This window comes from Pollicipes pollicipes, unplaced genomic scaffold, assembly GCF_011947565.3.
Source record: "Pollicipes pollicipes isolate AB1234 unplaced genomic scaffold, Ppol_2.1 Scaffold_7262;HRSCAF=8765_pilon_pilon_pilon, whole genome shotgun sequence".
Classification (NCBI taxonomy): Eukaryota; Metazoa; Arthropoda; class Thecostraca; order Pollicipedomorpha; family Pollicipedidae; genus Pollicipes; species Pollicipes pollicipes.
In genome coordinates, this window is record NW_023597055.1 from 14,638,678 (window position 1) to 14,665,114 (window position 26,437).

The 26,437-nt window shown below is 51.6% G+C and overlaps 1 protein-coding gene across 1 annotated transcript; it reads left to right on the forward strand.

Moving 5' to 3' along the window:
- Positions 1–1,877: 1,877 nt before the first annotated feature.
- LOC119113898 (Bardet-Biedl syndrome 5 protein homolog) lies at positions 1,878–11,461 on the forward strand. Its single transcript, XM_037238128.1, has 7 exons — positions 1,878–2,043; positions 2,983–3,107; positions 5,487–5,650; positions 6,237–6,411; positions 8,351–8,527; positions 9,244–9,414; positions 10,537–11,461. The coding sequence occupies exons 1-7, from the start codon at positions 1,929–1,931 to the stop codon at positions 10,633–10,635; spliced, it is 1,026 nt and encodes a 341-aa protein (XP_037094023.1). The 5' UTR covers positions 1,878–1,928; the 3' UTR covers positions 10,636–11,461.
- The last annotated feature ends 14,976 nt before the right edge of the window (positions 11,462–26,437 follow it).

Below are 26,437 nucleotides of genomic sequence, written 5' to 3' on the forward strand. Positions count from 1 at the left end.
GTTAAGAGCTGACACAAAAGTCTATTTAGCCGGCTTGTGATACTAGTTTCGGTGTTGTGATGTATGCAGGAAATTCAACAAACATCAAGGTGATATGTCTGTGCAGGAAAAAATAGTGCTAATATGCATAATTCAGGTGTTTGCTTCATCCTTACTTTAAAAATGTGTGCCTTTCTGTGAAATACTGTGTTGTGATAAATCAAAGCATCACTGGTGTCAATCATCATCCCTACAACTTGCATGGGAATATATTGTGATTGTGCCCATAGCTCAACTGGTGTGGTATGGTATGCAAGCTCAACATAGCACAACTGGTATTTGGCACACAATGTCTCATTCGGTTCTCTCTGGTTTGTACGTGAAAGAAATATTATAGCAGTCTCTGATAAACTGGTAGCATTGAATAGCTCGTGACTGTTAAGGTGTCATTGATAAATTTTGGGTAAACTGCTTGCCTTGTTCATTTATAATCACTCACCTTGCAACACAAGTTGAGTGCTTTACAAGTTCTCTCAATCGGGGCTGTGCCTTCAACTAAGTTGGGGTAGGGACTGAGTTGGCAATAGTTGAGCATACCTGAAAATGAGCAGTGAATATGTTTCCCTCCAGATTTCCCCATGTTCCGTATCCGAATTTCTGTGTTTGGGGGGAAGCTAATACAAGATAAGAAACTGCAGCCTTGTTCCATACCAAAATGATGCAGAACTGTCAAGCATCAGAATAATGAAGATCTTTAGGTCAGCATGTTGTCATCTCTCGTCACTGCTTTTTTGAACTGTGTAAGCCTGTACAATATACTCAGCTGTGCCTTGCATGAGCATAACACTTTATAAAATATGATGCACTTTTGATAGCAAAAATGCTCCTGGAGTTACATGAAACAACATCATGCAAATGGCATTGAATGCAAAGTTGTGGTGATACAGGTAATAATACTATGTTTCTCTTCTGTTGTTAAGAGCAGTTAGAGATCAGTTGAGTTAAATTGCCTTAGCTATGGCATTATACCCATTTTTTTAAAAAAAGTTATCTATGCAAAAGTCCTGGGGGCTTGGCAATAAAGGATTTGAATGAATTTAAATATATTTGAATCTTGCAAATCCTGAAATCCTTAAATGAAAATCCAAATCCTGACAGCTAGTTTCAAATATTATTGAAACTATTTAAAGAACTAAGCTCAAACAAAGATATTGATTTGTGGCTTATTGTTATTTTATTAACTCAATCTTATATGATTTTCTTGAATATGCATTAGGGGAAATCACCTGTCCTGTCTTATTCCACTTACAAATCCCCTATATTTGGGATGATTTATGTTTGAGCTGCTAGTAGGAGCATTTGGAACATCAAGCCAGAAACCTAGGAAAGCTGTTTAAAAGCTGGAGTTACTCAACATTACAAAGATTGACTGCTCAATGCCAATATTTGAACCTTGCTTAATATTGAATATTGGTCTGAATTCGAGATCACCCATTGTATGGTATGAATCCCAAAATATATGTGAGTCCTCTGCTGCAGGATATGCCTTGTTTTTTCCATTTCAAACAGACCAGTCCATTTGTCTGGAGATCACCATTCCTTATCAGCATTTTGCACTGTCACATAACATACTCATTCATCTTGTGACATTTTGTATAGGTCTCTATTAAGTCTCTCTACATCACCACTTGTTGGAGCCCTTACTGCCACATTTATGTTTGGAGGTACAATATTTGGCCCTGACGTGGCAACCAGAGCCCGGTGTTCCATATTAAGCTTGGGCAGCAAATGCCACTAGTGAGTATATTAACCAGTATTAACACATCTTCTCCGTTCCACCATATTTGTGGGATAACCACGCAGCTAATGCAGGGCTTCGTCTCGTCCCACAGGGCAAGAGACACGCGGGCTCCCTCCCCTGACCTTTTATCATCCTCTGAACACCAGCCATGTCACTGCTGTGGGAAGACAGGGAGGTGCGGTTCGACATAGCACCATCGCAGATGAAAATGCGGCCTGGCGAGCAGCTGATCGATACATTAGACTCTGTGGAAGACACCAAGGGTACGTACGGGCTTGCGTGCCTCCGGTTAACCCAAGGTGCGCTTTGCGAGTGGACTGTGACACAGGCGTGGCCCGCACTGAGTGACGTTGGAAATTGAAATGACGAGAAGCGAGTTCGTCGCATTGGAGATCAACGGCTGCTTGCTGCTTTCTCAGATCGTCACGGTTGGAAGCGCCCATGCTGTTCAGACGGGAATGGTGACTGTTGGTGCTGTTCACACCGTCTGCGCAAGTCGCGACTTCCTTATGGTGCTAGTCCTCAGCTCGGTAGTGGGTGATGACCTAGGTTCGTATTTATGCCACCATTGTGGCAAGAAGCGAAAGCGGTTACCGTCTCTGCGACGACAGGCAACAGTGGTGACCGTGTCTGTGACAACAGGCGAAAGCGGTGGCCGTCTCTGTAACGAACAGGCAACAACAATGACCGTCTCTGTGGCGACAGGCAACAGTGGTGACCGTCTCTGTGACAACAGGCGAAAGCGGTGGCCGTCTCTATAGCGAACAGGCAACAACAATGACCGTCTCTGTGACCACAGGCAACAACAATGACCGTCTCTGTGACGACAGGCTACAGCGGTGACTGTCTCTGTGAGGACAGACATTAGCGGTGACCGTCTCTGTAACAACAGACAACAGCGATGACCGCCTCTGTGACGACAGACATTAGCGGTGACCGTCTCTGTAACGACAGACATTAGCGGTGACCGTCTCTGTAACGACAGACAACAGCGGTGACCGTCTCTGTGGCGACAGGCAACAGCGGTGACCGTCTCTGTGACGACAGGCAACAGCGGTGACCGTCTCTGTGGCGACAGGCAACAGCGGTGACCGTCTCTGTGGTGACAGGCAACAGCGGTGACCGTCACTGTGGCGACAGGCAACAGCGGTGACCGTCTCTGTGGCGACAGGCAACAGCGGTGACCGTCTCTGTGGCGACAGGCAACAGCGGTGACCGAGGCCGGATGCTGGTGACAAACCTACGCATCATCTGGCACTCGCACGCCATGCCGCGTGTCAGCCTCTCGGTCGGCTACAACTGCGTGCTCAACATCACCGTCAAGCAGGTGAACGTTCTGCTCGGCTGTGGCCAGCCCTCACAGCGTTGGCCTTGCTCACCACTTCCGGCTTTGGCCTCGCCGTGGCCGCCGTGGCGCCCTCTCACTCCGTACTCACCGCTGCTGGCTTTGGCCCCGCTGTGGCCGCTGTGGCGTCATTACAACACCGGCTTCGCTCACCGCTGCTGCCACCGTCCCTGCTGTGATGATGACGGCGGCTCCGGTGTTTTCTCAGCAATAACCACGACGTTATGTGACATCTCACTGAAATACGTGCTGGGATTACTGGTCTTTCCAATGCTGACACCACGAAGGGATAGTACCAAAATTGAAGAAGACGGTACTCTACATAAAAAATTACCCCGTCCGTACTGACACGCTGCGAAATATTTCATTAAAATTAAATGTGGTGGCCCACTTAATGGTTGTGATTGGTATGCAAGACATGTCAGCTCAGATGCATGCAGACTATGTTTATGAACTACTCGACGTTTAAATATCTCTGAACATCTGTGTGTTGTCAAAGCCCTGTTAAAACCGTTATACCGTTAAAAATGAAAAGAGTTTCGTCAATATGACCACTATTCGCTTGATTACGTCGATTAGCTAGTCTACGCCTGTATTCCGAATGTCGATTACTGTCAGCACGGAACCCTGGAGCTGAACATGCGCCTGGCTAGCCGGTTCAATGCGACGCGCTTGGGTAGGAAGTCAATTTAGCTCCCCCCACCCCCCGCCCCGAGCACAGTAAAACCGAACTGAATGGGCTAGAGACAATGAATCCACATTGTAGGCAGGCCGATATGTGAAAAGACCTATGTCAAATTTTTAGGTCTCTAGGTCATGACCTTCAGGGAAAAAAAGGTCAAACAAGCTCAAATTCCAGATTGTTGTCCGAAATGCCATCAGACCTGAAGCAGCCGCCTCGAACTTACATGCCTCTTTTAAGGAATAGATCCCTGGCTTCCATTTCAGGGCGCTGGCATTATTTCGCCTCTAGTTCACAATGACTAAACACTGTCGAGATTGCTTTGGTATTGGTTTGGTCGTGGATTATCGCAGGCGTTATTTCCTAACACAAAAAGTTGACTGGTCAATTTAATTCGGTGGTACTGTGACCATTATGAGGTCAAAATAGGTCAACATATTGGCGTCCCTGTGAGGTTAAAATATTGACATCCCTGTGAGGTCAAATTATTGGCGCTCCTGTGATGAAGAAATTAAAAATGAGCGCCGGAGGCTTTTCCGTAAATCAGCGTGTACAACAAAGAGACAAGTTGATTTTGATCTCGGTCTGACATTCACGCCTGGCTCAAGGTCAGTATAATAAGTCGCAATCCTGCAATTAAATAATATTGATGTCTAAGAAGCCGTCTCAAAGATTTATTATTTTGCTTAACAATCCGTTGTCATATCACATTCAGCGATTCTCTTGGAATTGCCATCGCTGACATACAAGGCCTGACCCTGACCTGCCATAGGTCAGCGACCTTGCAGCTATTTTGCAGCTATTGAACGACATGCAGCTATTTTCATACCAAAAGATTTGCTAATAACTTTTCTACCAACTGAACAGAAACGTTTGCGGCGGCCACGCTGCGCTCTTTTAGGCTATCCCCAAGCGAAATTTTAGGGTCGCGAAGTCAAATTGACCCCTGCCCCAAGATATTGAACTCCTGTCTTACTTAATTCGGGTCAAATACAGGTGACTCCTCCCAAAAACCGCCCCCCGCTCAGTTTTTATGATATTTCCTTCATTCATTCGCCAATCACCCCGATTTTGCCGTACATGGCAAAAGCAACGCCTGTGAACACAACTAGACCTCAATGAGAGTTCCTGCAAAGAGTACACTGCATCGAACGTTACTACAAAACAGGCTCGTTCAAGAAAATCATGGACACTTTCACGCATCAGCACAGTTTGTATCTGACCAGTGGCGTACTACGCTGTATCTGAGCTGTTCACCGCGCTTCACCTAGGTGAACTCCAAGCTACGCGGTAAACAAAGTTTACCGCGCAGTTTGGAGTAACCTACTTATTGACTTATTGACTTACCTACCAGGACTTATTGACTTATGTATACTTATGTTGCCTGTTTTGCTTATTTCAGGTCAAATACAGGTGACACTCCCAGAAAACGGACCCCTTATACTTTATGTGATGTTTCCTTTATTTATTTGCTAATCAACCTTATTTTGCCGGGCATGGCAAAAACAACGCCCGTGAACAACTCAATGAGAGCTCCAGCAATTATTATACTGCGTTGGACATTACTACAAGACAGGCTCGTTCAAGAAAATCATGGACACTTTCACGCATCAGCACAGCTTGTATCTGACCAGCGGCGTACTGCGCTGTATCTGAGCTGTTCACACTGCTCTACCTAGGTGAACTCCAAGCTACGCGGTATGACCGAGGCGCTGTACATCCTCACCAAGTCGGGCAACACTCGCTTCGAGTTCATCTTCACCAACCTGACGCCGGGCAGCCAGCGCTTGTTCACGTCCGTCGGCGGCGTGTACAAGGCCTACACCAGCTCCCGGCTCTACAGGTGAGCGAGGGCGGCACCAGGGCTGCGCTGGCAGATGGGGGTCTGCGTGCCACCTGTACAGGATGGCGGGTCTAAATGCACTCACTGGGGTGTACTCGGGTTGCCGTACAGGCTGTGCTTGTAGCTGGGGCATGTTGGGCCGGGAGCTTTGACCTAGTGCCGGGTCGAAAGGTGGGCAGGATTGCTCTCGTCAGGAGGCGCAGGCATCATGGATGGTAAAACGGAAAGAGCAACTGGTAGAGCACTGAACCGCGATCAGAAGAACATGGTTCGAATCGCAGCAATTCCGAGGAGAGGACTCGCGTTATGACGCATACATGGCTGAAAGTCAAATGTCATCCAGTCCTTCTCAGAGTTTTATGACGACTAGCAACGACCGGGCACTTAATTACGCTAACCGTTTTGTACCTGAAAACTCAGCAGACGAGTACGAAGGTCCGAATGATTGTTCCATATGTGGTACTAATACCTCGTCTCAATCCTTCCGTAAAAGTATAGGCAGGTGCTGACATCATCACAACAACACAACACGTAACAGGGCCTTCCGAGCCCCTCTTCATGTGACCCCCATACCCTCCCCGGACAGGGAGCTGAAGCTGCGCGGCGCCATCGTCTCCAACAAGCAGTTGCGGCGGTTGCCGCAGGAGGAGATCGTGAGCCGGGTGGACGGCGTGTGGAACCTCTCTTCCGACCAAGGCAACCTCGGCACCTTCGTCATCACCAACGTCCGACTCGTTTGGTTTGCCAACATGAACGAACAGGTGCGCGGCGCTGGCGCGGCGGCTTGTGCAGTGGCGAGAGGGGGGGGGGGAGTGGGTGGGTAGGGGGGGGGGGGGGTGTCGAATTGCATTGGAACACCTCAGCATCGAGTGCACCCAGCTGGAAATGACGTGTCACTGGTTACCTCGAAGTGCGACGACGAATCGTCTTATATTTGCCTTCAGAGGCGTGGTGGATCAAATAAGACTATCGATGTGCTGTTAAGTTATGTTGAGAAACACACATGTATTTCACAATTTTATGGGGTCCGTTTTCAAGCGAAAAGAGTTTCGGTTACAATCGCTTACACCCTCGTCCTGGTTTGCAGTTTTTCATAACGCGGACTGGCAGGGGAGGGGTCGATGTGACCCCTCCCCCCATGCGTTTCCGAACTAAGAAAGGTAGAGCTTGGCGAAAACCACCGATGGGTTGGTTTCAACGAGGCCTCGGGATTTAGATGACCTTTTATCTCATTAGGTCAGCAGTTGACCCCATTATGCCTGGTCAAAGTTAAATAAGTGTCAAAATCGTATTTTTTCAGCCTCACAACATTGTCAATACAAAACCATGCTTCGTGGCGATACAAACCCTAAAGTTCATGTTTCTTGTTCAATTATGACTACATTGGTGTAGACGTGTATGCTCTGAGCCTATGTGTATGAGATATGGCTCTGTTAATGTAACCGTGTGTCCCCGCCGCAAGCGTTCTGCACCGGACGTGGGTCGCCTTGCAATGTTCCTGAAAATCCGCTGCTGGTCAGACCAGAAAAGTTAGGAACAAGTTTTGTTAAAACGTGCGTAGTGGATGCCCCATAACCTGCTGAAAGCTCATCAGGATGAGGGTTAACCCTCGTAGGGGGATTAGGAGAACCCCTTCGTAACGAGGAAGCGGCCGATACGACCCCCTCACCCCTTTGAGGTTTTCTGAGGATACCTTTCCGGCATGTCGTACAAGGGTGTCCAAATTTTCAGTAGCTTATGGGCATCCATTGCGCGTATTTTGATTAAAAAATGTGTCCCTAGCCTTTCTCGTTTTGAACAGCGGTGGTTTTTGGGCAACACTGTACGACGACCTACGTCCTGCAAATGCGGGAGGAGGCAGTAGACGATGCCGCGGAACGCGCACGGCGGGCCGACTTTGTTACACTAACGAGGCCATGCATTATGAATATATGGTCAAAACACAAAACCACGCACCATGTATGTCGAAATTGTACAAGGAACACACCTGCGTAGTTTTCGTGCCGTTACCAGGCGTGGTCTCGTACATGTGAGCATGCGAACCTAAAAAAGTATTTTCGGGTAACTTGGACCTTGGGCCTGACATAATTGATTGATTATTAACCCAGCGATATGCCAGTCGCGTCGCCAGTACGTAATGTCAGTCACGAGATACTCGTTGAAGCAAATCCACTGATGTTTTCCACTAAGCTCTATCTTTCTTAGTTTGAAAATGGCAGGAGTCGCATCGCCCCCCCCCCCCCCCCCCCAAGAGTTCGCGTTATGAAAAACGGAGAACCAGGGTAGTGCTCCTGGCGAACGGCCCAATAGCTTATGTTTCGAGCTATAACTCAAGAGCACATCATTAATTGTACACGATCTACCACAACGCAGTTATCTAGGCCTACTCGGAGACAAACCCCTTCTTTACGCTACACATCACTGAACGCCTGGAATGCAAGCGTTACTGGTTTGTAGAAGCTGTTACGCTCTTAGGCGAATACGCCCCGCCACCAACAGGCCACCTTTCTTGTCAGCCCGAGGCGAATGCCTGTATCTTTCACTGGTCGCTCGCCTGTGGAGCTTGTGGAACAGACTGCTAGACTCAGGAACGCTAAATGCCACGTGTTTAGGCGCGGCATCGGCTAAAACGCTATGTAAAACTGATGGCCAAGGCCATGTGGAAATGCTCCGTTTATTGAGCGATCTGCCTCTGTCCAGTTCAACATGTCGCTGCCGTACCTCCAAATGGACTCGGTTCGCACGCGCGACTCCAAGTTCGGCCCGGCGCTGGTGGTGGAGTCCACGGAGAGCAGCGGCGGCTACGTGCTCGGATTCCGGATCGACCCCAAGCAGAAGCTGATGGAGGTCTACAAGGAGCTGGACTCGCTCTTCCAGGTGGGCGGCGCGCCGCGACATCGGCTGACGAGCGCCGCAGCGTCCGTTGCATGATCACGAGTCCTCACGGCAGATGCGCTGGCTGTGCTGGTCTGTGGCACGTGATCAATGCTTGTGTCTCGATCCCCGGGCGTGTTCGTGTACCGATTGATCCAAACATTTTCCGAGCGATAGAAGTATCTGTTTTGTGCCGGCTCGGGGTGTTCGGAGTGGCCGGGACGAGGGGCTAGATATATTTGGTGTGTTAAACAAGTATGCACTGCTATTGATATACGAGAGGTAATGTACTTTCGCCAGGCAAGAGGTGTTTATGAGGCAAGAGGTGTTTTTACAAGAGGTGTTTATGCACCGCTGCCACGTGTACAAGGAAAGTTGTGTTGCGCTTTCGCCAGGTGTAACGGAGGCTGTTTTGTTGCACCGTCATCAGAGATGCATGGGGTGTTAGTGTGCTGGCACCAGGTGCACAAGGGGTACTATTGTATCGTCGCTAGGTGTACTGGGGATACTTTTGTACCGTCGCTATCTGTACGAGGGGTAGTAATGTACCAGCTTCGTTTGGACAAGAGATGCCCTCGTCCCGACGCCAGGGGTACAGGAAGGGAGTAATGTGCCGTCTCCAGGTATACAAGAGATGTCCTTGCGCCGTCGCCAGTTGTACAAGGGATGGCATTGTGCCATCTCCGGGTGTACAAGAGATGCCCCCGTCCCGTCACCAGGTGTACAGCGAGACGCCTGTGTTCGGGGTGGAGTACACGCGCGACTGCGAGAGCGCTTCGATGACGGCGGACCAGCTGAGCAACGACATGGACAATATCGCCGAGATCGACGACACGGAGCCGCCCGCCGACACGTTTGCCTCCTATTTCGCCGACGGCGACCACGCGCAGGTCAGAGGCTGCCTCGGCGTCAGTGGACGATGGCGCGGCCGCTGCTGACCCATGGTGCTGGGTGGGTGACGCCGGAGTGGGTCACTGCTGCTGTGATTGCACGTGGCACTGACGCTGGCTTTGATGGAGCCAAGTAAGGTGATGAACTCTTGGTGCATCGGCATTGTGAGTTGGAGTCATTACTCTGACATTGATCGGCCTTCAGTGCTCCAGAACGTACTAGTTAAAGGGAGAGTTCCTGATTTGTATGGAGTTTTCAACGGAAGTGGCGGCGGTACGATCATACAGCGAACGATCGTTCAGATATTACGTCAGAAAAATACTATTCAAATCCTGCCACCTGATTGGCCATGAGGCGTTCAAGGCCAACAAGAATATAATCGTTAAGTTGTTCATATCTGGCGTTCGTGAACACGATTTTCAGACGAAACAAACGTCAATCGACTTTCAACCAGTGTTGTGTAAGTTGTGCCAATTTCAGTCACGAATCACGTCATGTGCTTCATAATGCGAGAAATTGTACATGGGTCCCATTCATTACATAAATGAGACTCAGATATAATAACTTAATAATAGCGCAATAACTGAGTATGTGAATACAAGAAAGCACCTTAAACTCACGGACTGATGTGCAAGAACACCCCGAGAAGTGGTCAGGTCACGAGCACTTAACGATGCTGGTTCAGCACACACCTCCAGCACCACCGCGGCCATCTCTCGGGAAATCAAAGTACTACAACTGGGAACTAGGGTGGTATTTCGCATGGCCGGTTTGGCAGCACCCCAGCGTCATACAAACCTTCCATGATGCAATCAATGATGTATTGCGGGGCATATCTACTAAATTTACACATCTATTAAAGTGGGCTTAGTTCGCCGTATCTGGTGCTTGCTTCATTATCTTTAAACGTGAACATTCCCTATAAACGGCGTTGTCGAACAAGCGTAGACTGCAGTGGTAAAACGCAGGTCTTCCTTCACAATGTTTTGCCAGTGTTTAACCATTACCTCTTGGAACTATAAATTAACCGTACTGGAGGTCGTTCATTGTCAGAATAAGAACCGCCATCTCGTGTATGTCTTGGGGGCCGCCTGTCCTGACCGGCCACTTGGTGTCGCCAGGACCGGGAGCCGGTCTACTGTCCCGAGCTGGGGCTAGCTATGGAGCGGCTCAAGGACGGCTTCACGCTGCAGAGTCTGTGGCAGGTGGTGCCGCAGTAGAGCCCGCGGCCGATGCTGCCCCTGCAGAACCAATGCCGCCCCTTGAGGATGCCCGTCGCCGCCGGTGTCGTGGGCCGGGGTGCGCAGGGGGCGAACGTGGAGCCTGTATGTTTTGCAGAGTACGACAGATGGGAGATTATCTCGCAACCTCCCGCCCACGTCGGTGCCAGCGGCGAGACAGGAGGCTGTGCTATCTCCCCGCCACCGCGCCAGTCTCCTCCCGCAGCATGTGGACTAGCGGGCGTAGTGAGGGTCGCGCCCGTCCGCTGCTGGCTTATCGTCGTCGGTCTCGCGGCGCGCCGCCCTCACCGATCAGCTCCGGCAAAGGCCGCAGCACCGCCGTGACCCGTGACTCTCGTTAGTGCGGCGCCGCGCGAGCGGGGAATGTGTGTGCAATGCGACCGCGGGTGGAGCGGCGCCGACTCCGTCCGACTGCGTTCCGTCCAAGGGCACAACAGCGCTCCTGCCCTGCTGCGGGCCGTCCCTGTCTGTTCGCACATACGCAGCCTACCGGGGCTGCGTACCTGGGTCAGCTTTTGGTCTTGATAGGCTCCGTTGTGAATGGTGCCATGTGGGGCGGGTTTGCGCGTGCAGATCTCAGAGTGGCCAGCCAGCTGAGGCCGATGCCGAAGCCGAAGCCGAAGCCAAAGTCAAAGCCGAAGCCGAAGCGAATCGAGTTGTGTGTCGCCAGAAGCTTCAGCAAGGCACGTGTTATCCGACGCATCACTTGTGCAAAGCTTGTTTTCAAGCGGAAAGGGACGAATCTAGTCAGTCATCACGCGTCAAAATGCCCGTGCACTTGCACTCATATCTTATGGGGATATTGGTTGGATGAGTCAATAAAAGTGTTGCACCTTGTGAGCGTTTGTTTCCACACGGGGAGCGCTGGACAGGGTTCGAAAAACAGGCTTGGCTGACGGTGACGGTGACAACCTGCAGCAGTTACTGTCGACGCGCGGGTGATTGACGCTGGTTGTGGTCTGCGCGGCGTCTGCAGTCGGCGAAATACTAGCTCGCGGCGGCTGTAGTCCGGCAGCGAGTCGGGTGAGGGTAGGGGGGGGGGGGGGGGTGTTACTAGGTGTCTGTTACTAGCGCTAGCCAGGCGGTTCAACACTGTACATGGGTCGTCGTAGTGTCCGGGGCACGCACAGACTGCAGTACCATTCACCGGCGATGGCCGGACGTCAGATTAACTCGCGTCTCCGTTGGCTGTCGAACATGGCAGAAACTCGTACGTGTTGTGACGTCGTTCACTCTTGCCGTAGGCACGAATGCCTTGCAAACTGCGCTGGCATGTTCTGTTGGAGTTGCCACTCGTTGAAGACTGGTGAAAACGAAAGCTAGAAAAGCTTCCAACGCGCGCCAGCTGCTGAAATTTTGTATTTATGGTCATTGACAAGTATCTGTGCTATGCTCGCTTCGTGGCACCGTCAACAGCACGCGCGCACGCACGCACGCACGCACGCACGCACACACACACACACACACACACACACACACACACACACACGCACACACACACACACGCACACACACACACACACACACACACACACACACACACACACACACACACACACACACACACACACACACACACACACACACACACACACACACACACACACACACACACACACACACACGGTAGAAATCGGTTTCAATAACCTGTGCAATAACGTGACCCTGCCACCAGTACTTAGGATCGCTGAAAAATGTCGGCAGTATTATAAATCCACTAAGTTTTCGTCTCTTTGAAAAGGAGGAGGCATGGTTCCGTGTCAGAATATATTGTTGTTAAATACGACAGCGAGGAAACAGTCGACATCTTTCAGATGGACAACCGTGCAGCACCTAACGCTACGGTAAACATAAAAAACGGTCACTGTTCGTGGGACTGGGATAAGCTGCATGCAAATTCTACTGGAGGAAGCGAAGGCTTCTTTAAAGCATTAAACGTTCTACAATGGCAGCAACAAACACATAGCAATGCTCATCTGCCACTGGTTACACGGTCTTAAAGGTTGCGCCGGTGAAAAAAATGAAGTCATCGGAACACACATATAATGGGCTACCTATAGGTGTGATCTGAATTATATACTGGCAACAAAAATCGCCTCTTTTATGCCTAATAGTCCACCACAAACGCACCAAGTCTCTTCCCACTGGCATCATGCATGTCGGGGAGCAAGACGTCATTTTTTGGGAATGTGAGTTGTCGGCAACAAACAAGAGTGGGCACTAGGAATGAATATTGTTCAGCTAAATATGTAAGTCCACCAAAATTCAATATGCGGCTATGTTCCTAGAGATTATTGTTGGTATATAATGATTCGAATTCAAGTCCAAATAATCCGGGCTGCGCCCGAAAAAGAACAATTGACCCGCGGTGTTCAACCTGTTAAAGCGAACATTTGACCTCGTGCCTTCCAAGTGACAGACAAATCACTGACGCATTCAGCGTTACCACGTGGCCTTATTTCTGCAGGAGCTGGTTGGCACACGTTGTTTTGTCAAGTGATAGCAACACGTCATTGGCCAGACAGCTGTTGTGACTTTGGAATAAGCATCACTCCGCCTCCAGGCTTAGTTAGAATTCAACTAGTTCATGTCGCGTGGTGTTTCGGGCGATTTTGTCGCGTGGTGTTTCGACGGTGGGTCGATATTGGCTGGCACTTATCAACATTACGATACTAGCGCAACCAACCAACCAACCAACCAAGAACTCTGGTTGGCTACGCGTATCACGCTTATCTCGATGAAAAACAAATAATCGTCAGTAAGCAGGCCCCATGAACATCGAACGTTTCCCACCCCATCGCTGTCACGGAATGAAAATATTGTTTTCAGCTCACTTGCTTTTGCCAGCCTTGCTATAAGGAAATATTTTTAGCGCCTCCAGTGGAGTAATGTGGACGAAAGTTGGGCATGAGACTTAGCGATGGGCTGACTTCTGTTGTATGTTTGTATATGTTTGTCAACGTTCTACCACGTGAGCTGTCTACAAGTTATAGAAGATGTGCGGCGTTGGACAACAATTCTTACACCTACGATGCTCGTCGTAAATATTTCAACATGCATACCCTACAAGCAATGAACTGGCAGATGTGAACGTGGAATAAATAATTAATCATGAGAGCATAGTGAGTCACGTATAGTTTCCATATTACTCAAGACACATATTTCCGTCTTAGTTAGGCTTGGTATAAGCTCGCCAGTATTCGTGGTTTCTTGTTAATTTACTGCGTGGTTCGGGCTTAAGAAGTAATTTTCCCACTTGCAAAAGGTTGAAGAGCCAGCCTTCCTCGTATCAGACATTATTAATTTTGTTTAGCATTTAACATCGTTGCTCGACGGCATTCACGAACAATTTATGTTTATAAATGGGCAGATATGTGCACACAGACGCATCAAGGGTAAACGGTGCAATTATCGATTTCAATGCAATCATTACATTTCTTACTCCTCCACCCTGAGCGGTCCACCCTTGTATCCTCACCGCCTGATCCACTGGCGTACTGCCTATGTTCCAACGACGCATCGTTTTCAAGCCTAATTATCGCGGAACCAAGAGACGAACAAAATAAGTGCCGTCCGCGTCCGCACATTGTCCCCATTCAGCTAAGACCAGCAGGGTTTGATTGAGCCCGGAACAACTGCCCCCGGTCCGGAAATGACACGGTTCTGATGTCGACCGCTGCAGCGGAAGTGGATGACTTCCGCCGCCAGCACCAGGAGCGAGGTCACCATGCCGCCCAGCAGGACGGCGAACAGGGGGGCCAGCTGGGTCAAGCCGATGCTGCTCCAGGTAGTTGTGTCCGACTCGCATCTGAACGAGATGAGAGTAATTTTGGCGGTTATCTCGAAATATCATGCTCATAATCACGATCATGATCATGCTCACGAGTACGATCAGTTTCATCAGACGCGCAAAGTTGGTCTATATTCGACGGTCGCACCACCGACGGACGGCACATCCACTGATAGGAAGTCAAGGCATTAAAGGAAGTGGTGCAAAGCAGCTGATAGTGACATGACGGATTTTTGCGTCAGATACGCAGGTCAACGGGCTGAACAGTCAAACTGCAAGATAAATGTGTGCATAGGAGCTTAATGCTGGCTGTTTGTGGAAGAACCCTGCGGAGCAAGCAAAACGTGGTAGCCGCTGGGCTTAATTTGGAAGCGCATTTCGCATGGGGATATTTGACGTCTGGAAAGATGAAAAGGCATCATTATTAAAGACATTTTAAAAAACATTTAAAGACGTTTTAAAAATTCAATTTGAAAGTTATGAAAGATGACAGGAAATGCGGATCAGTTCACTAGTGCAGGAAAGCCGTGGCCTGCTGCAGACGTAATGTCTTGAAACCCGGAGGCATAGGTTTCCAGGTGATGGCCGAGTGGTTGGTGCCATGGACTTAGGGGTCGGGGGCCCGGGTTCGAATCCCTGTTGCGCCATGGCCTAAGCGCCAACACGGTCAATGCGGTCGTTGGCGCTCCATGAAGGAGGGGTGACAACACGTGTCGCCTTCCTTTTAGATCTAAAGAGCATCAATGCCCAGCGTCCATGCATAAATATGTCTTCGGCGTCCATACACAGCAAAGTCGGCGTCCATACACAGCCAACTCAGCCTCCACATATGGCCAAGTCAGCGTTCATACACGGCCAAGTCAGCCTTCATACATGGCCAAGTCAGCGTTTATACACAGCTCAGTTACCCTTCACACATGGCCAAGTCAGCGTTCATACACTGCCAAGCCAGCCTTCACACATGGCCAAGTCAGCATCCATACACAGTCAAGTCAGCCTTCACACATGGCCAAGCCGGCGTTCATACACAGCCAAGTCAGCCCTCACACATTCCCAAGTCAGACTTCACACATGGCCAAGTCAGCGTTCATACACAACCAAGTCAGCTTTCACACATGGCCAAGTCAGCATTCATACATGGCCAAGTCAGAGTTCATACACAGCAACGGCAAGTCCGCACTGGATCACTATAAAATCAATTACCGAGTCCGCGTGTCCTCTACAAACACCTCGTCGAGCCTAATAGTAGCTCAACCGCAGGATCCGTGCAGTGTCCCATACCAAGCTCTACTGCTGTCGCCCGGGGAACTCACCATTCGCCTTGGGATTTCTTGCAATGCCTCACCCGGTAGACACATACAGCTCTGCTACGGTGTGTCTTCCCAATACTCACCATTCGCCATGGCATTTCTTGCAGTACCTCGCCCGGTAGACAAATACAGCTCCGCTACGGTGTGTTCCCCAATACTCACCATTCGCCTTGGGATTTCTTGCAGCGCCTCACCCGGTACACATACAGCTCCGCTACGGGGTGTTCCCAATACTCACCATTCACCACGGGGTTTCTTGCAGTGCCTCGCCCGGTAGACACAGCTCCGCTACGGGGTGTTCCCCAACACTCACCATTCGGCTCAGCTGCAATGGGTCCCAGATCTTCACCCGCGGATATTCTGCAGTGTCTTCCCAGACCCCCCACCAATGCCTCTCCTGCAGCGTCTTCCCAGACCACCCACCAATATCTCTCCTGCAGTGTATTCCCAGACCCCTCACCAATACCTCTCTCGCGGTGTCTCCTCCCGACCCCTCACCAATACCTCTTCTGCAGTGTCTCCCCAATATCCTCCCGGTAGCTCTACTGCAGTGTCTCCCCCGAGTCATCATCGGCACCCCTCCTTTAGTGTCTCCCCAGAGTCCTCACCGGTAGCTCTCCTGCAGTGTTTCGGGCAGCCAGCGGCGCCTCTCCCTCGCCAGCACTCCTGCCTCCCACAGCTTCAGCATGTGCAGGTCCAGCAAGCGACGCTCCGGCAGCCCCTTCCTGAAGATCAGCGCGCGCTCCTCATGCACTTTCGTGAGGGGCAGAAAACAGGCCGGACAGCGGTCGGCGCGCCACGGCGGCTGTCGCATCGTGATGCGGAAGGCGGTGCAGGTGAACAGGTAAACGAAGCGGGGCGAGGCCAGGCGCCGCGCCGTCTCGTTGCGAGGCAGGCGGGAGTGTCCGGCCATCCTGCGCCTGATGTCCGCCTGGGGCAGGCCGGCCAGGCTGGCCGTGAGCGGGATGAGCCATGGCCCGTACTGGGCGCCGACGCTGAAGCTCGGGTCGCGGAAGAGCTGCGCCACGGAGGAGAAGGGCAGCGAGGGACGCGCCGAGGCGAGGTGCGAGTACAGCCCGCTCGTGTAGTAGTTGTAGATGAGCAGGCCGGCGACGAAGCCGGAGAGGAGGGCGAAGTGCGAAGCGGGTCGCCGGAGCTCCATGGCGCTGCCCTGCTGCGCCAGACAGCCGAAGAACGTCAGCAACCAGAGCGAGGCGGGCTCGAGGTCGGGTGGCGGCGGCGGCGCGTCCGGAGCGCACCACCCCCGCCGCAGCGCTGCAGCCGAGCTGCCGCTGCCGCTGCGGCAGCCGCGCCGCAGCCGCAGCAGGCGGCCCGGCTCCTCCAGCGCCCAGGCGGCGGCCGTCAGCAGCAGCAGCAGCAGCAGGACGCCGACGTAGGCCGCGCCGGAGAACGGCTTCAGGAAGGCCGTCGCGTCGCCGGCCAGGCCCGGGCGTCGGACGCCGAAACCCAGTGGCACCGTCACCGTGCGCGGAGAGAAGTCAACCAGGCTCTGTCGGCTGGCCAGTACCGTGTACGATGAGGAGGAGAGGTCGTGCCGGCCCTCGGCCACGGCCTTGAGTGTGCGCGTCCAGTGAGAGACGCCTCCCTCGCGAAGGACGGGCGTCAGCCTGAGGCCGAAGCCGAGGTGGCTCTGCAGGTAGGTGAGCAGGAGCCCGTTGAGACCGCCGGTGATCCGGCCGTGGGTCACCTGAGGAGACAGCGGGGGTCACCACAGGCTCGAGAGGTGGACTCGTGACTAAGAGGCCACCAGCTGAGGCCACGTGCGGCTGGCCGTGGATGTACGGACAGTGGTAGCGAAGACGCAGCAATTGCCACTTGTGAATTTAATGTAAACCACATAGGATCATGCATGGAAGGAAGCGTCTTTGAACGACGCGTTATTGACGCGATGACTCTAGCGTATTCCTAAAGTGATGACCATTCAGTGGGATTCTTAGAATAATAGATTTTCCTCCGAACGCAACTGACTGGAAAATGCTAAGTCCGACCTGCAAGGCTGCCTGTGGCTGGAGGTGACTGAACTACTTTCAGCTAGATGTGGCTGACTGCTTGGGCCAGTATCGCCGGGTTGAATTTCCGCAGAACTAACCACGGCCACCCAGCCCCGCTCACCTGGGTGCCGGCGAAAGCGCTGCACGATTCATAGTAGTCCAGCGTGGTGTTGCGCGCCAGAGGGAACTCGTTGTCCACCACGCAGATGGCTACGGAGAGGCTCCTGGCTGCTAGGACCCCACGCCAGTGTGGTGACGGCCGCTGGATGGCGCTGCTCGCTACAAAACGTCCGCCAGCGCCACATCGCCCCAGGCGGTGCTCCAGCGGTCGGCCCCGCCGCCAGCTCCAACGCACGTCGCTGATCACATGACCGCCGCCAGTCACGTGCTCAAGCACGGACGTCACGTGGTCACCGAGCGGCGGCACCACGCGACCTTTGACCCCGAGCCAGCGGGAGCCGGGGCGTGGCATCGGAGGCGAGGCAGAAGCCAGCCAGATGATGCCCGGTTGACCTCTGTCATTGCCATCGGTCACCGAGAGGTCGGTGAGGTCAGGGGTCGCCACCAGACGGCTGAAGATGCCAGCGCGCGTCAGAGACGACAGCAAGGCGCGGTTCTCGGCGTCTGGAACGATTCACAGGGTTATGTCGGTCTCATTCGAGCGGGAGGAGTCAGGTTCCCAATAGCGAAAAACTGCCGTGCTTTTTGTTCCAGTTGTTAGCTGTGCGTTACCCTCAGCAGTGTGGGATTCATGAACTCCCTAAGTTTAGGTGGACACCACTCCCTTCAGATCCGCTGAACATATTACTCAACTTGCCGATACTCACTGTGGCATGTGGCCCACAACCTTTGATATTGACAGCTTTGTTATTTGGTGTGTTCTGAGATGTATTTTTAATCTCGCGCAACAGGTGTTTCATTTCTGGGGTGTGATTCTTAAAACACTTGCAAAACTCATTGCGAGAACAGTGTGAGTGACCCACACTTCCGTTGTTCCGAGCATTTCGTCGACATGTCGTCGATCTTTTGACATTTGCAAGATGTATGAGACAAACTTTAAATCACAATTATCCCACACAATACACACGACACGCACACGTAAACGCCCACGCCCACGCACACGCACACAAGCACGCACGAGCACATGCACGCGCACAAATTGCCTCGGTAGAGATGTGTCACAGAGAGATTCCGTCCGCCGGCGACCCGGCTTCAGAAATATTCCCGTCCGCCAGCAACCCGACTACAGAGAGATTCCTGTCCGCGAGCAACCCGGCTACAGAGAAGTTGCTGTCCGCCGGCAACCCGACAACAGCGAGATCCTGTCCGCCAGCAGCCCGGTTACAAAGAGATTGCTGTCCGCCGGCAGCCCGACTACAGAGATATTCCCGTCCGCTGCCGCCAGCGAGGCGATGACCACGACTCGTGCCACATCTCTACTCAAGTGATCCTATGTAATATACAGGCACAAGTACCCTTTCGGAAGTTGCACGCTCCGTTAGAAATGCAACTACACTGGATTGAAGACGACCTCTCTCAGCAGACGCATCGCAATACACATCCAGAGCGGGGTCCAAAGTACACCCGTTGAACCCAGTATGCCATGATCGCATAACTGAAAAGAAAAAACTTGGGTGACGGGAGATGTAGCGGTTTGAAATAAGCTTCCATGAGTTTTTGCTTCAGCATAGTTCCCTGATGATACCTAGCACGAATTGCGTGTTCAGGGGTGAAAAGGCTTCTGATTCATCGGATGTGATCGGTGGCAAAAACTGACACTTTTTTAGCCAATTGTTGACAAAATTACGAAAATAAGAAATCAACAACGCAGACCACATTACACAGATCATCCCAGCTACACGAAACTCACAGCCTAGTACTGGTCTGTATCCGCTAACACTCGCAGCGTGATCTTGTGTAAAGAACATATCAAAGCGTTGACATTTTGCTGTGTTGGCAAGTCAATTCATAACATGCTGCCAAACATAATAGACTTAATCAGGATACTTTTTAGCAGGTGACAGAAACATGTTGCAAACTATACTATGATACTGCTGACGTCACAATCAGCGGTGATACAAAGCTTTTCCAATTCCCCTCAAGTCGGTATTTTTCCCCGATTTGTCGGCCAAGATTCACTTCACATACTAGACAATATAAAATACAAAATAACTAGGCTTATTACTAGTCGCAAAAATTGTGGCTGGCCGCAGCATCTTGCGACGAACGTGATCAGTTTGCTTTGCAGCGTTCTAAAGTGTCAGGCCATTTCAGACAGATGGGCTCAATTGCTCGCCACACGCGTTGTGTTGAGTGCGATGTTGTTCGCCGTTGTTGTTATCGTTCGTTCATCATATGCGTTGTGTTCAGCGCAGGGCTGTGGGCTGTTGTTGTTTGTGTTCATGCCATGAGAAGCTGCTCATCTAGAAGAACGTAGCTAATCGTCAGTTATTTAAGATAATGACGCTGAAAAGTCCTAGCGACCTAGGAGGACCGTTGTTCGTGCAAACCTTAGCTGTAACTTCAGAGGTAAACGGAGGTCGTTGGAGCGACACATATCAAGGGTTCATCCGGGGCTTCCTGCTGCGAAGAGGAGCAGTGACTGTGAAGTAAGAGGCCGAGCACCGCTGGTGTCGGCCTCTCACATTGCCTGTTGCACCCCAGACTTAGGGTTCTGGCCGGTGAATAGGCGTGAGATAAAACGCTTTTAGTTGCCATCATACGGCATATACAGCTAGATGAAGGGGCCAGAATTGTCCAAAAATGTTGCTTGCATCTGCTGATACCGAAATTGCATGGGTTTTGCTCTAAATAGTCGGACTCATGTTAGGAAGTGCGAGTTCTGCACCGGCAATGATCATGCAAAGATAGCGAAGATCGCCAACGTTTCGAGCGTCACAAAACCAAAAGTGATATTGTTTCAGGTGCCTGTATCTCCATATTATCGGTAAATATGGCGCGAAAGAGATCCAATTTTACAAAATACGTAGGGGTGAGGGGGAAGTGGAGTGGAGAAAGAAAAATAGTCGAGCCTGTCTCCGAAATGCACTTAGAACAGTTTCTCCGAAGACTTGACGCACGTTCTTTTCACAGTTGGGAGCAGGAATGTAGTTTCTCAAAAAAGGTTGGGGGGGGTTGATCGCTCAAAATTATGGTAAACGGAAAAGGATGGATGCAAATGAAAACTATAAACGGAAAACTGCACACCTGATTAGGAGGCACAATCCTTCCGCCCTCCCCCCCCCCCAAAAAAAAATGAATAAGTATCTACACGCCTTCAGGCTGGTTATATTAAGTATACCTTTATCTGATAATTCCATTACTTCCCGAAACGAAAATGTTTCATGGTTATACCGCATTGCATTTAATGTCATTTATCTTCGTAGTTTATCGCATTTTGAGATATATTGCAACAGTTTCTAGAACATTTGACCCCAGGTGACAACTAAGACGGTTCCAAATTTCGCCGGTGACAGAAAAAGCACTTTTTCATCCCTGCTCGTGTTCATGAAGAATGGAATCAAACCTGCAGTATGTAGATCAGACTTCTTGGCAATTTTATCGATTAATCATAGGCATTAATCAAGCAAATCATTAATCATTAAGTGTTCCTTGCTATTATTGTATGTAAAAGTTGGGATTTTAAGTCAATGTCTTGTGTCTTGAGCATGTCAAAAGATTGGCGAAATGTTGACGACATTTAAAAAAACAGATACGAATGTTATGGAACAGCAACAGGCGCCTTCACTGAGGGAGCTCGGGGGCTGCTTAGTCGCTGTGCTTTAAAGGTGCATCATCTGCAGTAGTTGAGGTCTTGCGATGAGCACTTAGCGGACCCTTTACGTTTCCGAGCTGGGTGCCCCGTGGTTGGAGTACCAGCGGTCCTTTATGTTTCCCCGCTTGGGGCCGACAGGTCTTTCCGTCCCAGCTCAGGATGCTTGCCGGCTACGACGACAAGAGGTCCTCTGACAGGAGTAGTTTGCCCCGGATCGACGTAGCAGTCTTCACTGAGGCAAAACGAGCTCTTACCGACACAGGGGTCCAACGATTTGCGCAGGGACCCCACTTCGACCTCTCGAGCTTCTGGCTAAAACAGGGCGGAGGGCTCCTCGTCCGTCACAGGGCCCTCTGACTGGCAGAGGCCCTTTCTACTGTCACAATGTATATCCTTCCACTGGTACCCACCCATCCTATCCCATTCTACTACGCATCATATCCCCCTTCATTATCAAAGGGTCTCGAGTCCCGACCAATGCAAGAGCACCTCTGACATTTATGATCCCGCTCCTGTACCCTGCAGAAAATGACTCCCTGGTCGACTCCGGGCCCTTGCCGATACAGGATCCCCTGTTGGCGTTGTGAGTCCTCTGGCCGGCACAGGGCCGCTCACTGACTGACACTGACAGGGACAGGGCCGCACACAGGAGCCCGAGCAACGTGCGAGGCTGTTGGACTGACATTCGCTGGTTTTGGCCTTGTTCCCCTATTCTGGTCTTGTCCCCCTCCCCCCCCCCCTGTTCTGGCCTTGTCTCCCCCTGTTCTGGTCTTGTCCCCTCCCCCCCCCCCCTCCACCCCCTTGTGCTTTGTTACTTGGGAGCTGGGCTCGCGGGCCGGCCCGGAGCCGACTGTTCGGCGCTGGTCGTCTCTGACAGATACAAGGCCCTGACCATCACGTGGGCCGCCAAGTGGTTAAAGAGGCCCTCTGACTGGCATCCGAAGATGCCGGCCCTGTTGCCCAGGGCCCCTCAATGCGACCCTCTAGCCGCTCACTGTGTAAGTCTGTAAGCCCCTCGGCCACCTCGACCCCTTGCACCCGGCCCCTGACCATCCGTCCCCAGGGGCCGATCGGCCCCTCAATGGCTGCCGCACAGCGATCTTCGACTTTGGAGTGATCTGAAGCTTTCAGTTCAAAGGGGAGGGGGGCGCTCATCTTCTCTTCGCCGGTGGAGGAGACGCCGGGGCGGGGCACCACAGGGCCGGGGCGAGGCCGAACGAAGTCACGACACTGTCGGCGCCGGACCGCTTCGCCACCGTCCGCAGATGGTCATTAGTGCTAATCAGGAAAGTGGTGCCATCAAGTTAAGTCCACGCCGGCTGTGGCATTGGATAACTGCGGAGCGAGAGGCAAGGACGGGCGCTGTGGACGGCGCGTGGCGAAGCGGCCGGGTGCTGCGGCACGCGGAGGCAGCAGAAAACGCGCCGGTGGAGCGTGCCCAAATTAAAGCCACCAAAGATAAGAGTGCCAAGGTAACAAACAATGTCGGAGTATGAGAATATTATCGGTTTTTAAAATTGTCACTGAGTAAAACTGATGAGTTGTTTCTCGGGAGGGCCACAAATAACAAGGTTCATTGAAATGGTTTGACCTATTTTCAACATAGAGCTGCAGCTATATTGGTTCAGCTAGCATGAGATGAGCACCCAAGGCAGCTGGCCGGCGTAACAAAGCCAGCCACTACTCTGGCACGCATGGACTCAACTTCGTGACGCTTACACGGCGCTTTCATCTACAAACGTCAAGCAATGCCAATCTGTCAAAATACTTCCATTTCATGTAAGCAGTGATATCATCGGTATCCTGAAGGTCAACAAACGATACATTTTCGTGGTTACAAGGCCCATGGCCATCGATTGCATTTTGAGTGGGCAAAATCGGCCTGCTGGCTTCATGACGTTTATGTGGGCAATCTCAAACTAACTCCAGGCTATTACTGTTCATCGTCAGCAGCAAAATGGATGGCTAAAAGGTCATGTGAACATAAACTGCCATTCACAAACAAGCACACTGAAACCCACGCACAGGCCCACCAGCTACGTTTCCGATTCAACTGCCACGGGAAAGGAACAGTGGGGAGCTGTCCAATGTAGCCGGGGAATGGGTCACGCATCTTGGGTGCGCTGATCGAAAAACGTCGTTTTCAGATCTCAGTATGTGAACGAGGCATGAACAGGGAACTATTCTGTTTTGTGGGCCGATCACGCACTCCAACCATAGTGCGAAGCATGCGGGCAGGTGAGTGAGGCTTGCCTAATTGGAGGATGTTGTGGGTGAGTGAGTTAACGCGACACCTGCCTATATTTGCAACGGAGACGCAGCCAGACCTCTGATGTAAGTCCGTCACGAAGCCATATCTTTTGCAGCCGAAAATGAGTTTCGCAGACAGTTTTTTAAAATGACATATTGACATAATGACAGACATATTGAGTTGTGAGCAGCTGTCGTACAGTGATATGAAACGACGGCCTTTTGACAGAACCAGTGGCGGATCCAGAAGAGGGGGGGGGGGCATGGGGTCATGGCCCCCCCCCCTTGGACCGAAGGAGCACCAAAGTATCGTGGTAAAAGGGCACCAAAATCCTACTTTCGAGTTCCAATGACCTATATTTTAAGGCACATCAAAGTTCAGGGATACCACAAACGGCCCCAACTATTTAAATTCAACATAAAAATGAAATAAAGTTTACTTCTAGAAATATAGTGGATTACAACCGGTTGCTCACTCCGACGGAAGATATTTTGTCATACAAGAAACACGAATTTGAACTTAACGTGACAGAAATCCGGGTCCAGGGGGCACCACAATGACACGTAGCACCACCCTTGATGAAATCCGGGATCCGCCCCTGGGCAGAACCAGAGGGTTCACGAGGGTGGCGAGGACATCACGTGTCGACTGGATTCCAAAGTTTTGAAATTCCGAAACTTTCCAACTTCCAATTTAGAAGCTCGACGGACAGAGTAGGAAGTCTTTGGAATTTTTTGGACGGCCGATATTATTATGTCGTGGCGCGAACGGCATATTATGACGTCATTGATGATACACCTTAGCTAGTCACGATCATTTTCTTCATTGTCATCCGATCCGAGTTAGGGACTGCAGCCACGCGAGTGGTGGCTGGAATAGTACGTTATATGTAATAGCGATTTGATATAAAAAGATAGACAATTTTTTGACAGTCTTGTTTTTTGGACACTTTTTGGACGGACAGGTGATCCATCCTTGCATTTTTGATTGGATTTTGGGCAACAACTTTAAAAACAACACCTCTAGTCAGGGAACTGGCGGCCGGGCTTCAGAAATGTGGAGAGGCTCAAAATGATCTCACGACCTATTACTCGCGTAAGGTTAAGATTATTATTCGCGTGTGGTGTGCGCACCACGCCTGAGTTATACTTACTAAAACCAAACTAAAAGCCATGGTTTTTAGCCAGGTAAACGTCTTGCTGAAATCAAACTAAAAACCACAGTTTCTAGCCGGGTAAAGGTCACGAGTTCTGAGACCCAACCCACGCTGCGAACAAGTGTTCGCACCCTGCAAGAAATGATGCCGTTTTCAATGGTCGGTCACACCCGAAGTTCCGTGAAACTGCACCTCATTCATCACCACCATCATCTCTGATGCGACAAACTTACCAGTGACGTCATCGCATATGACGTCAGCCGAGGTCCAGCCGTCAGTGCGGGCGAAGTCGGCCAGGCAGTCGGCCACTGCGGCGGTCACCAGGCGGTCCCCAGTAAACAGCTGCTCGGTAGTGATGACAAGGTCACTGAAGGTCGTCCGGTCATCAGTGACCACGGGGGCCGTGGGAGCCGGCAAGTCCGCGGCGCTGCTGTTGTCGACAGAGACGGGTTCGTCCGCAGGGGTCATCCCGCGCGCGGCGATAGCTCGGTCGACTGAGGCGTTGGAGCCCGCGGTAATGTCGAGTTCACCAGCGGTCATTCGGCCGGTGATGGGGTCACCAGCGGTCATCCAATCGGAGGCGAGGTCAGCGGCGGTCATTCGGTCGGTGATGAGGTCACCAGCGGTCATCCGATCGGAGGCGAGGTCAGCAACGGTCATTCGGTCGGAGGCGAGTTCTGTGTCAGCGGTGATGACAATGATCTGACCCGGAATGATGACTTGGTCACCTGTTATCATCCCGTGCGCAGTGACCACTTGGGGGAACGGTAACAGCAGCCGCAGCCACAGCAGCAGCGGCGGCAGCGGCGTTGGCAAAGGAGCCGGACCCCTCATCATTCCAGCACGCCGAGCTCTGGGGATCAGCAGTGCACAAGCCCGGCGTTGAACCCAAGCGAGACGAGAAGCGGGTCTGATCCCGCTTGGTCCGGCTGCCTCGTTCGCTGAGCGGTCCTGCGCGAGGCGTCCGGTCTCCGGGACCGTCCGGTCCCCGACGGGCCGGCGGTCTCGTCGCCCGGGTCCCCAACCAAGTCGGCCCTGTCTCCCTGACGACCCGCCCGTCCCGCTCCGGCCCCTGACGGACTCCTGCTTTCTGTTCGGTGAATCCGATAGACCACCAGTTTTTGTCTGATCCCGATGGCGCTGATACTGATGCTGATATTGATGCTGATCCTGATGTTGGTGCTGATGCTGATACTGATGTCGATTTTGATGATGATGATGATAAGAATGATGATGATTTGGATTTTCCGGTGCTACAACAGCTTGGTCACTCGGTGCCCACAGGTGCTGTCTCGGCAGCAGGGCGGGGTCTCCTCGGCTAGCTTCTTCGCCCAGGTCCAGGTCCAGGTCACGGCGAGACCAGGTCACGGCGAAGCTGTCCGCTGGAACGATCTCAGAAAGTGGACAAATTTCAGCGACTGGAGAGACTGGAGCGACTGAAGCAGCGGGAGTGATCGGAGGCGCTTAAGCGACTGGTGGACTGGAGC

Coding starts and splice junctions, on each gene's coding strand:
- LOC119113898 (XM_037238128.1), top strand. CDS start 1,929: ATGTCACTGCTGTGGGAAGACAGGGAGGTGCGGTTCGACATAGCACCA. Junction 2,044..2,982: donor CTCTGTGGAAGACACCAAGG/GTACGTACGGGC, acceptor CTGTGGCGACAG/GCAACAGCGGTGACCGAGGC. Junction 8,528..9,243: donor AGCTGGACTCGCTCTTCCAG/GTGGGCGGCGCG, acceptor TCCCGTCACCAG/GTGTACAGCGAGACGCCTGT.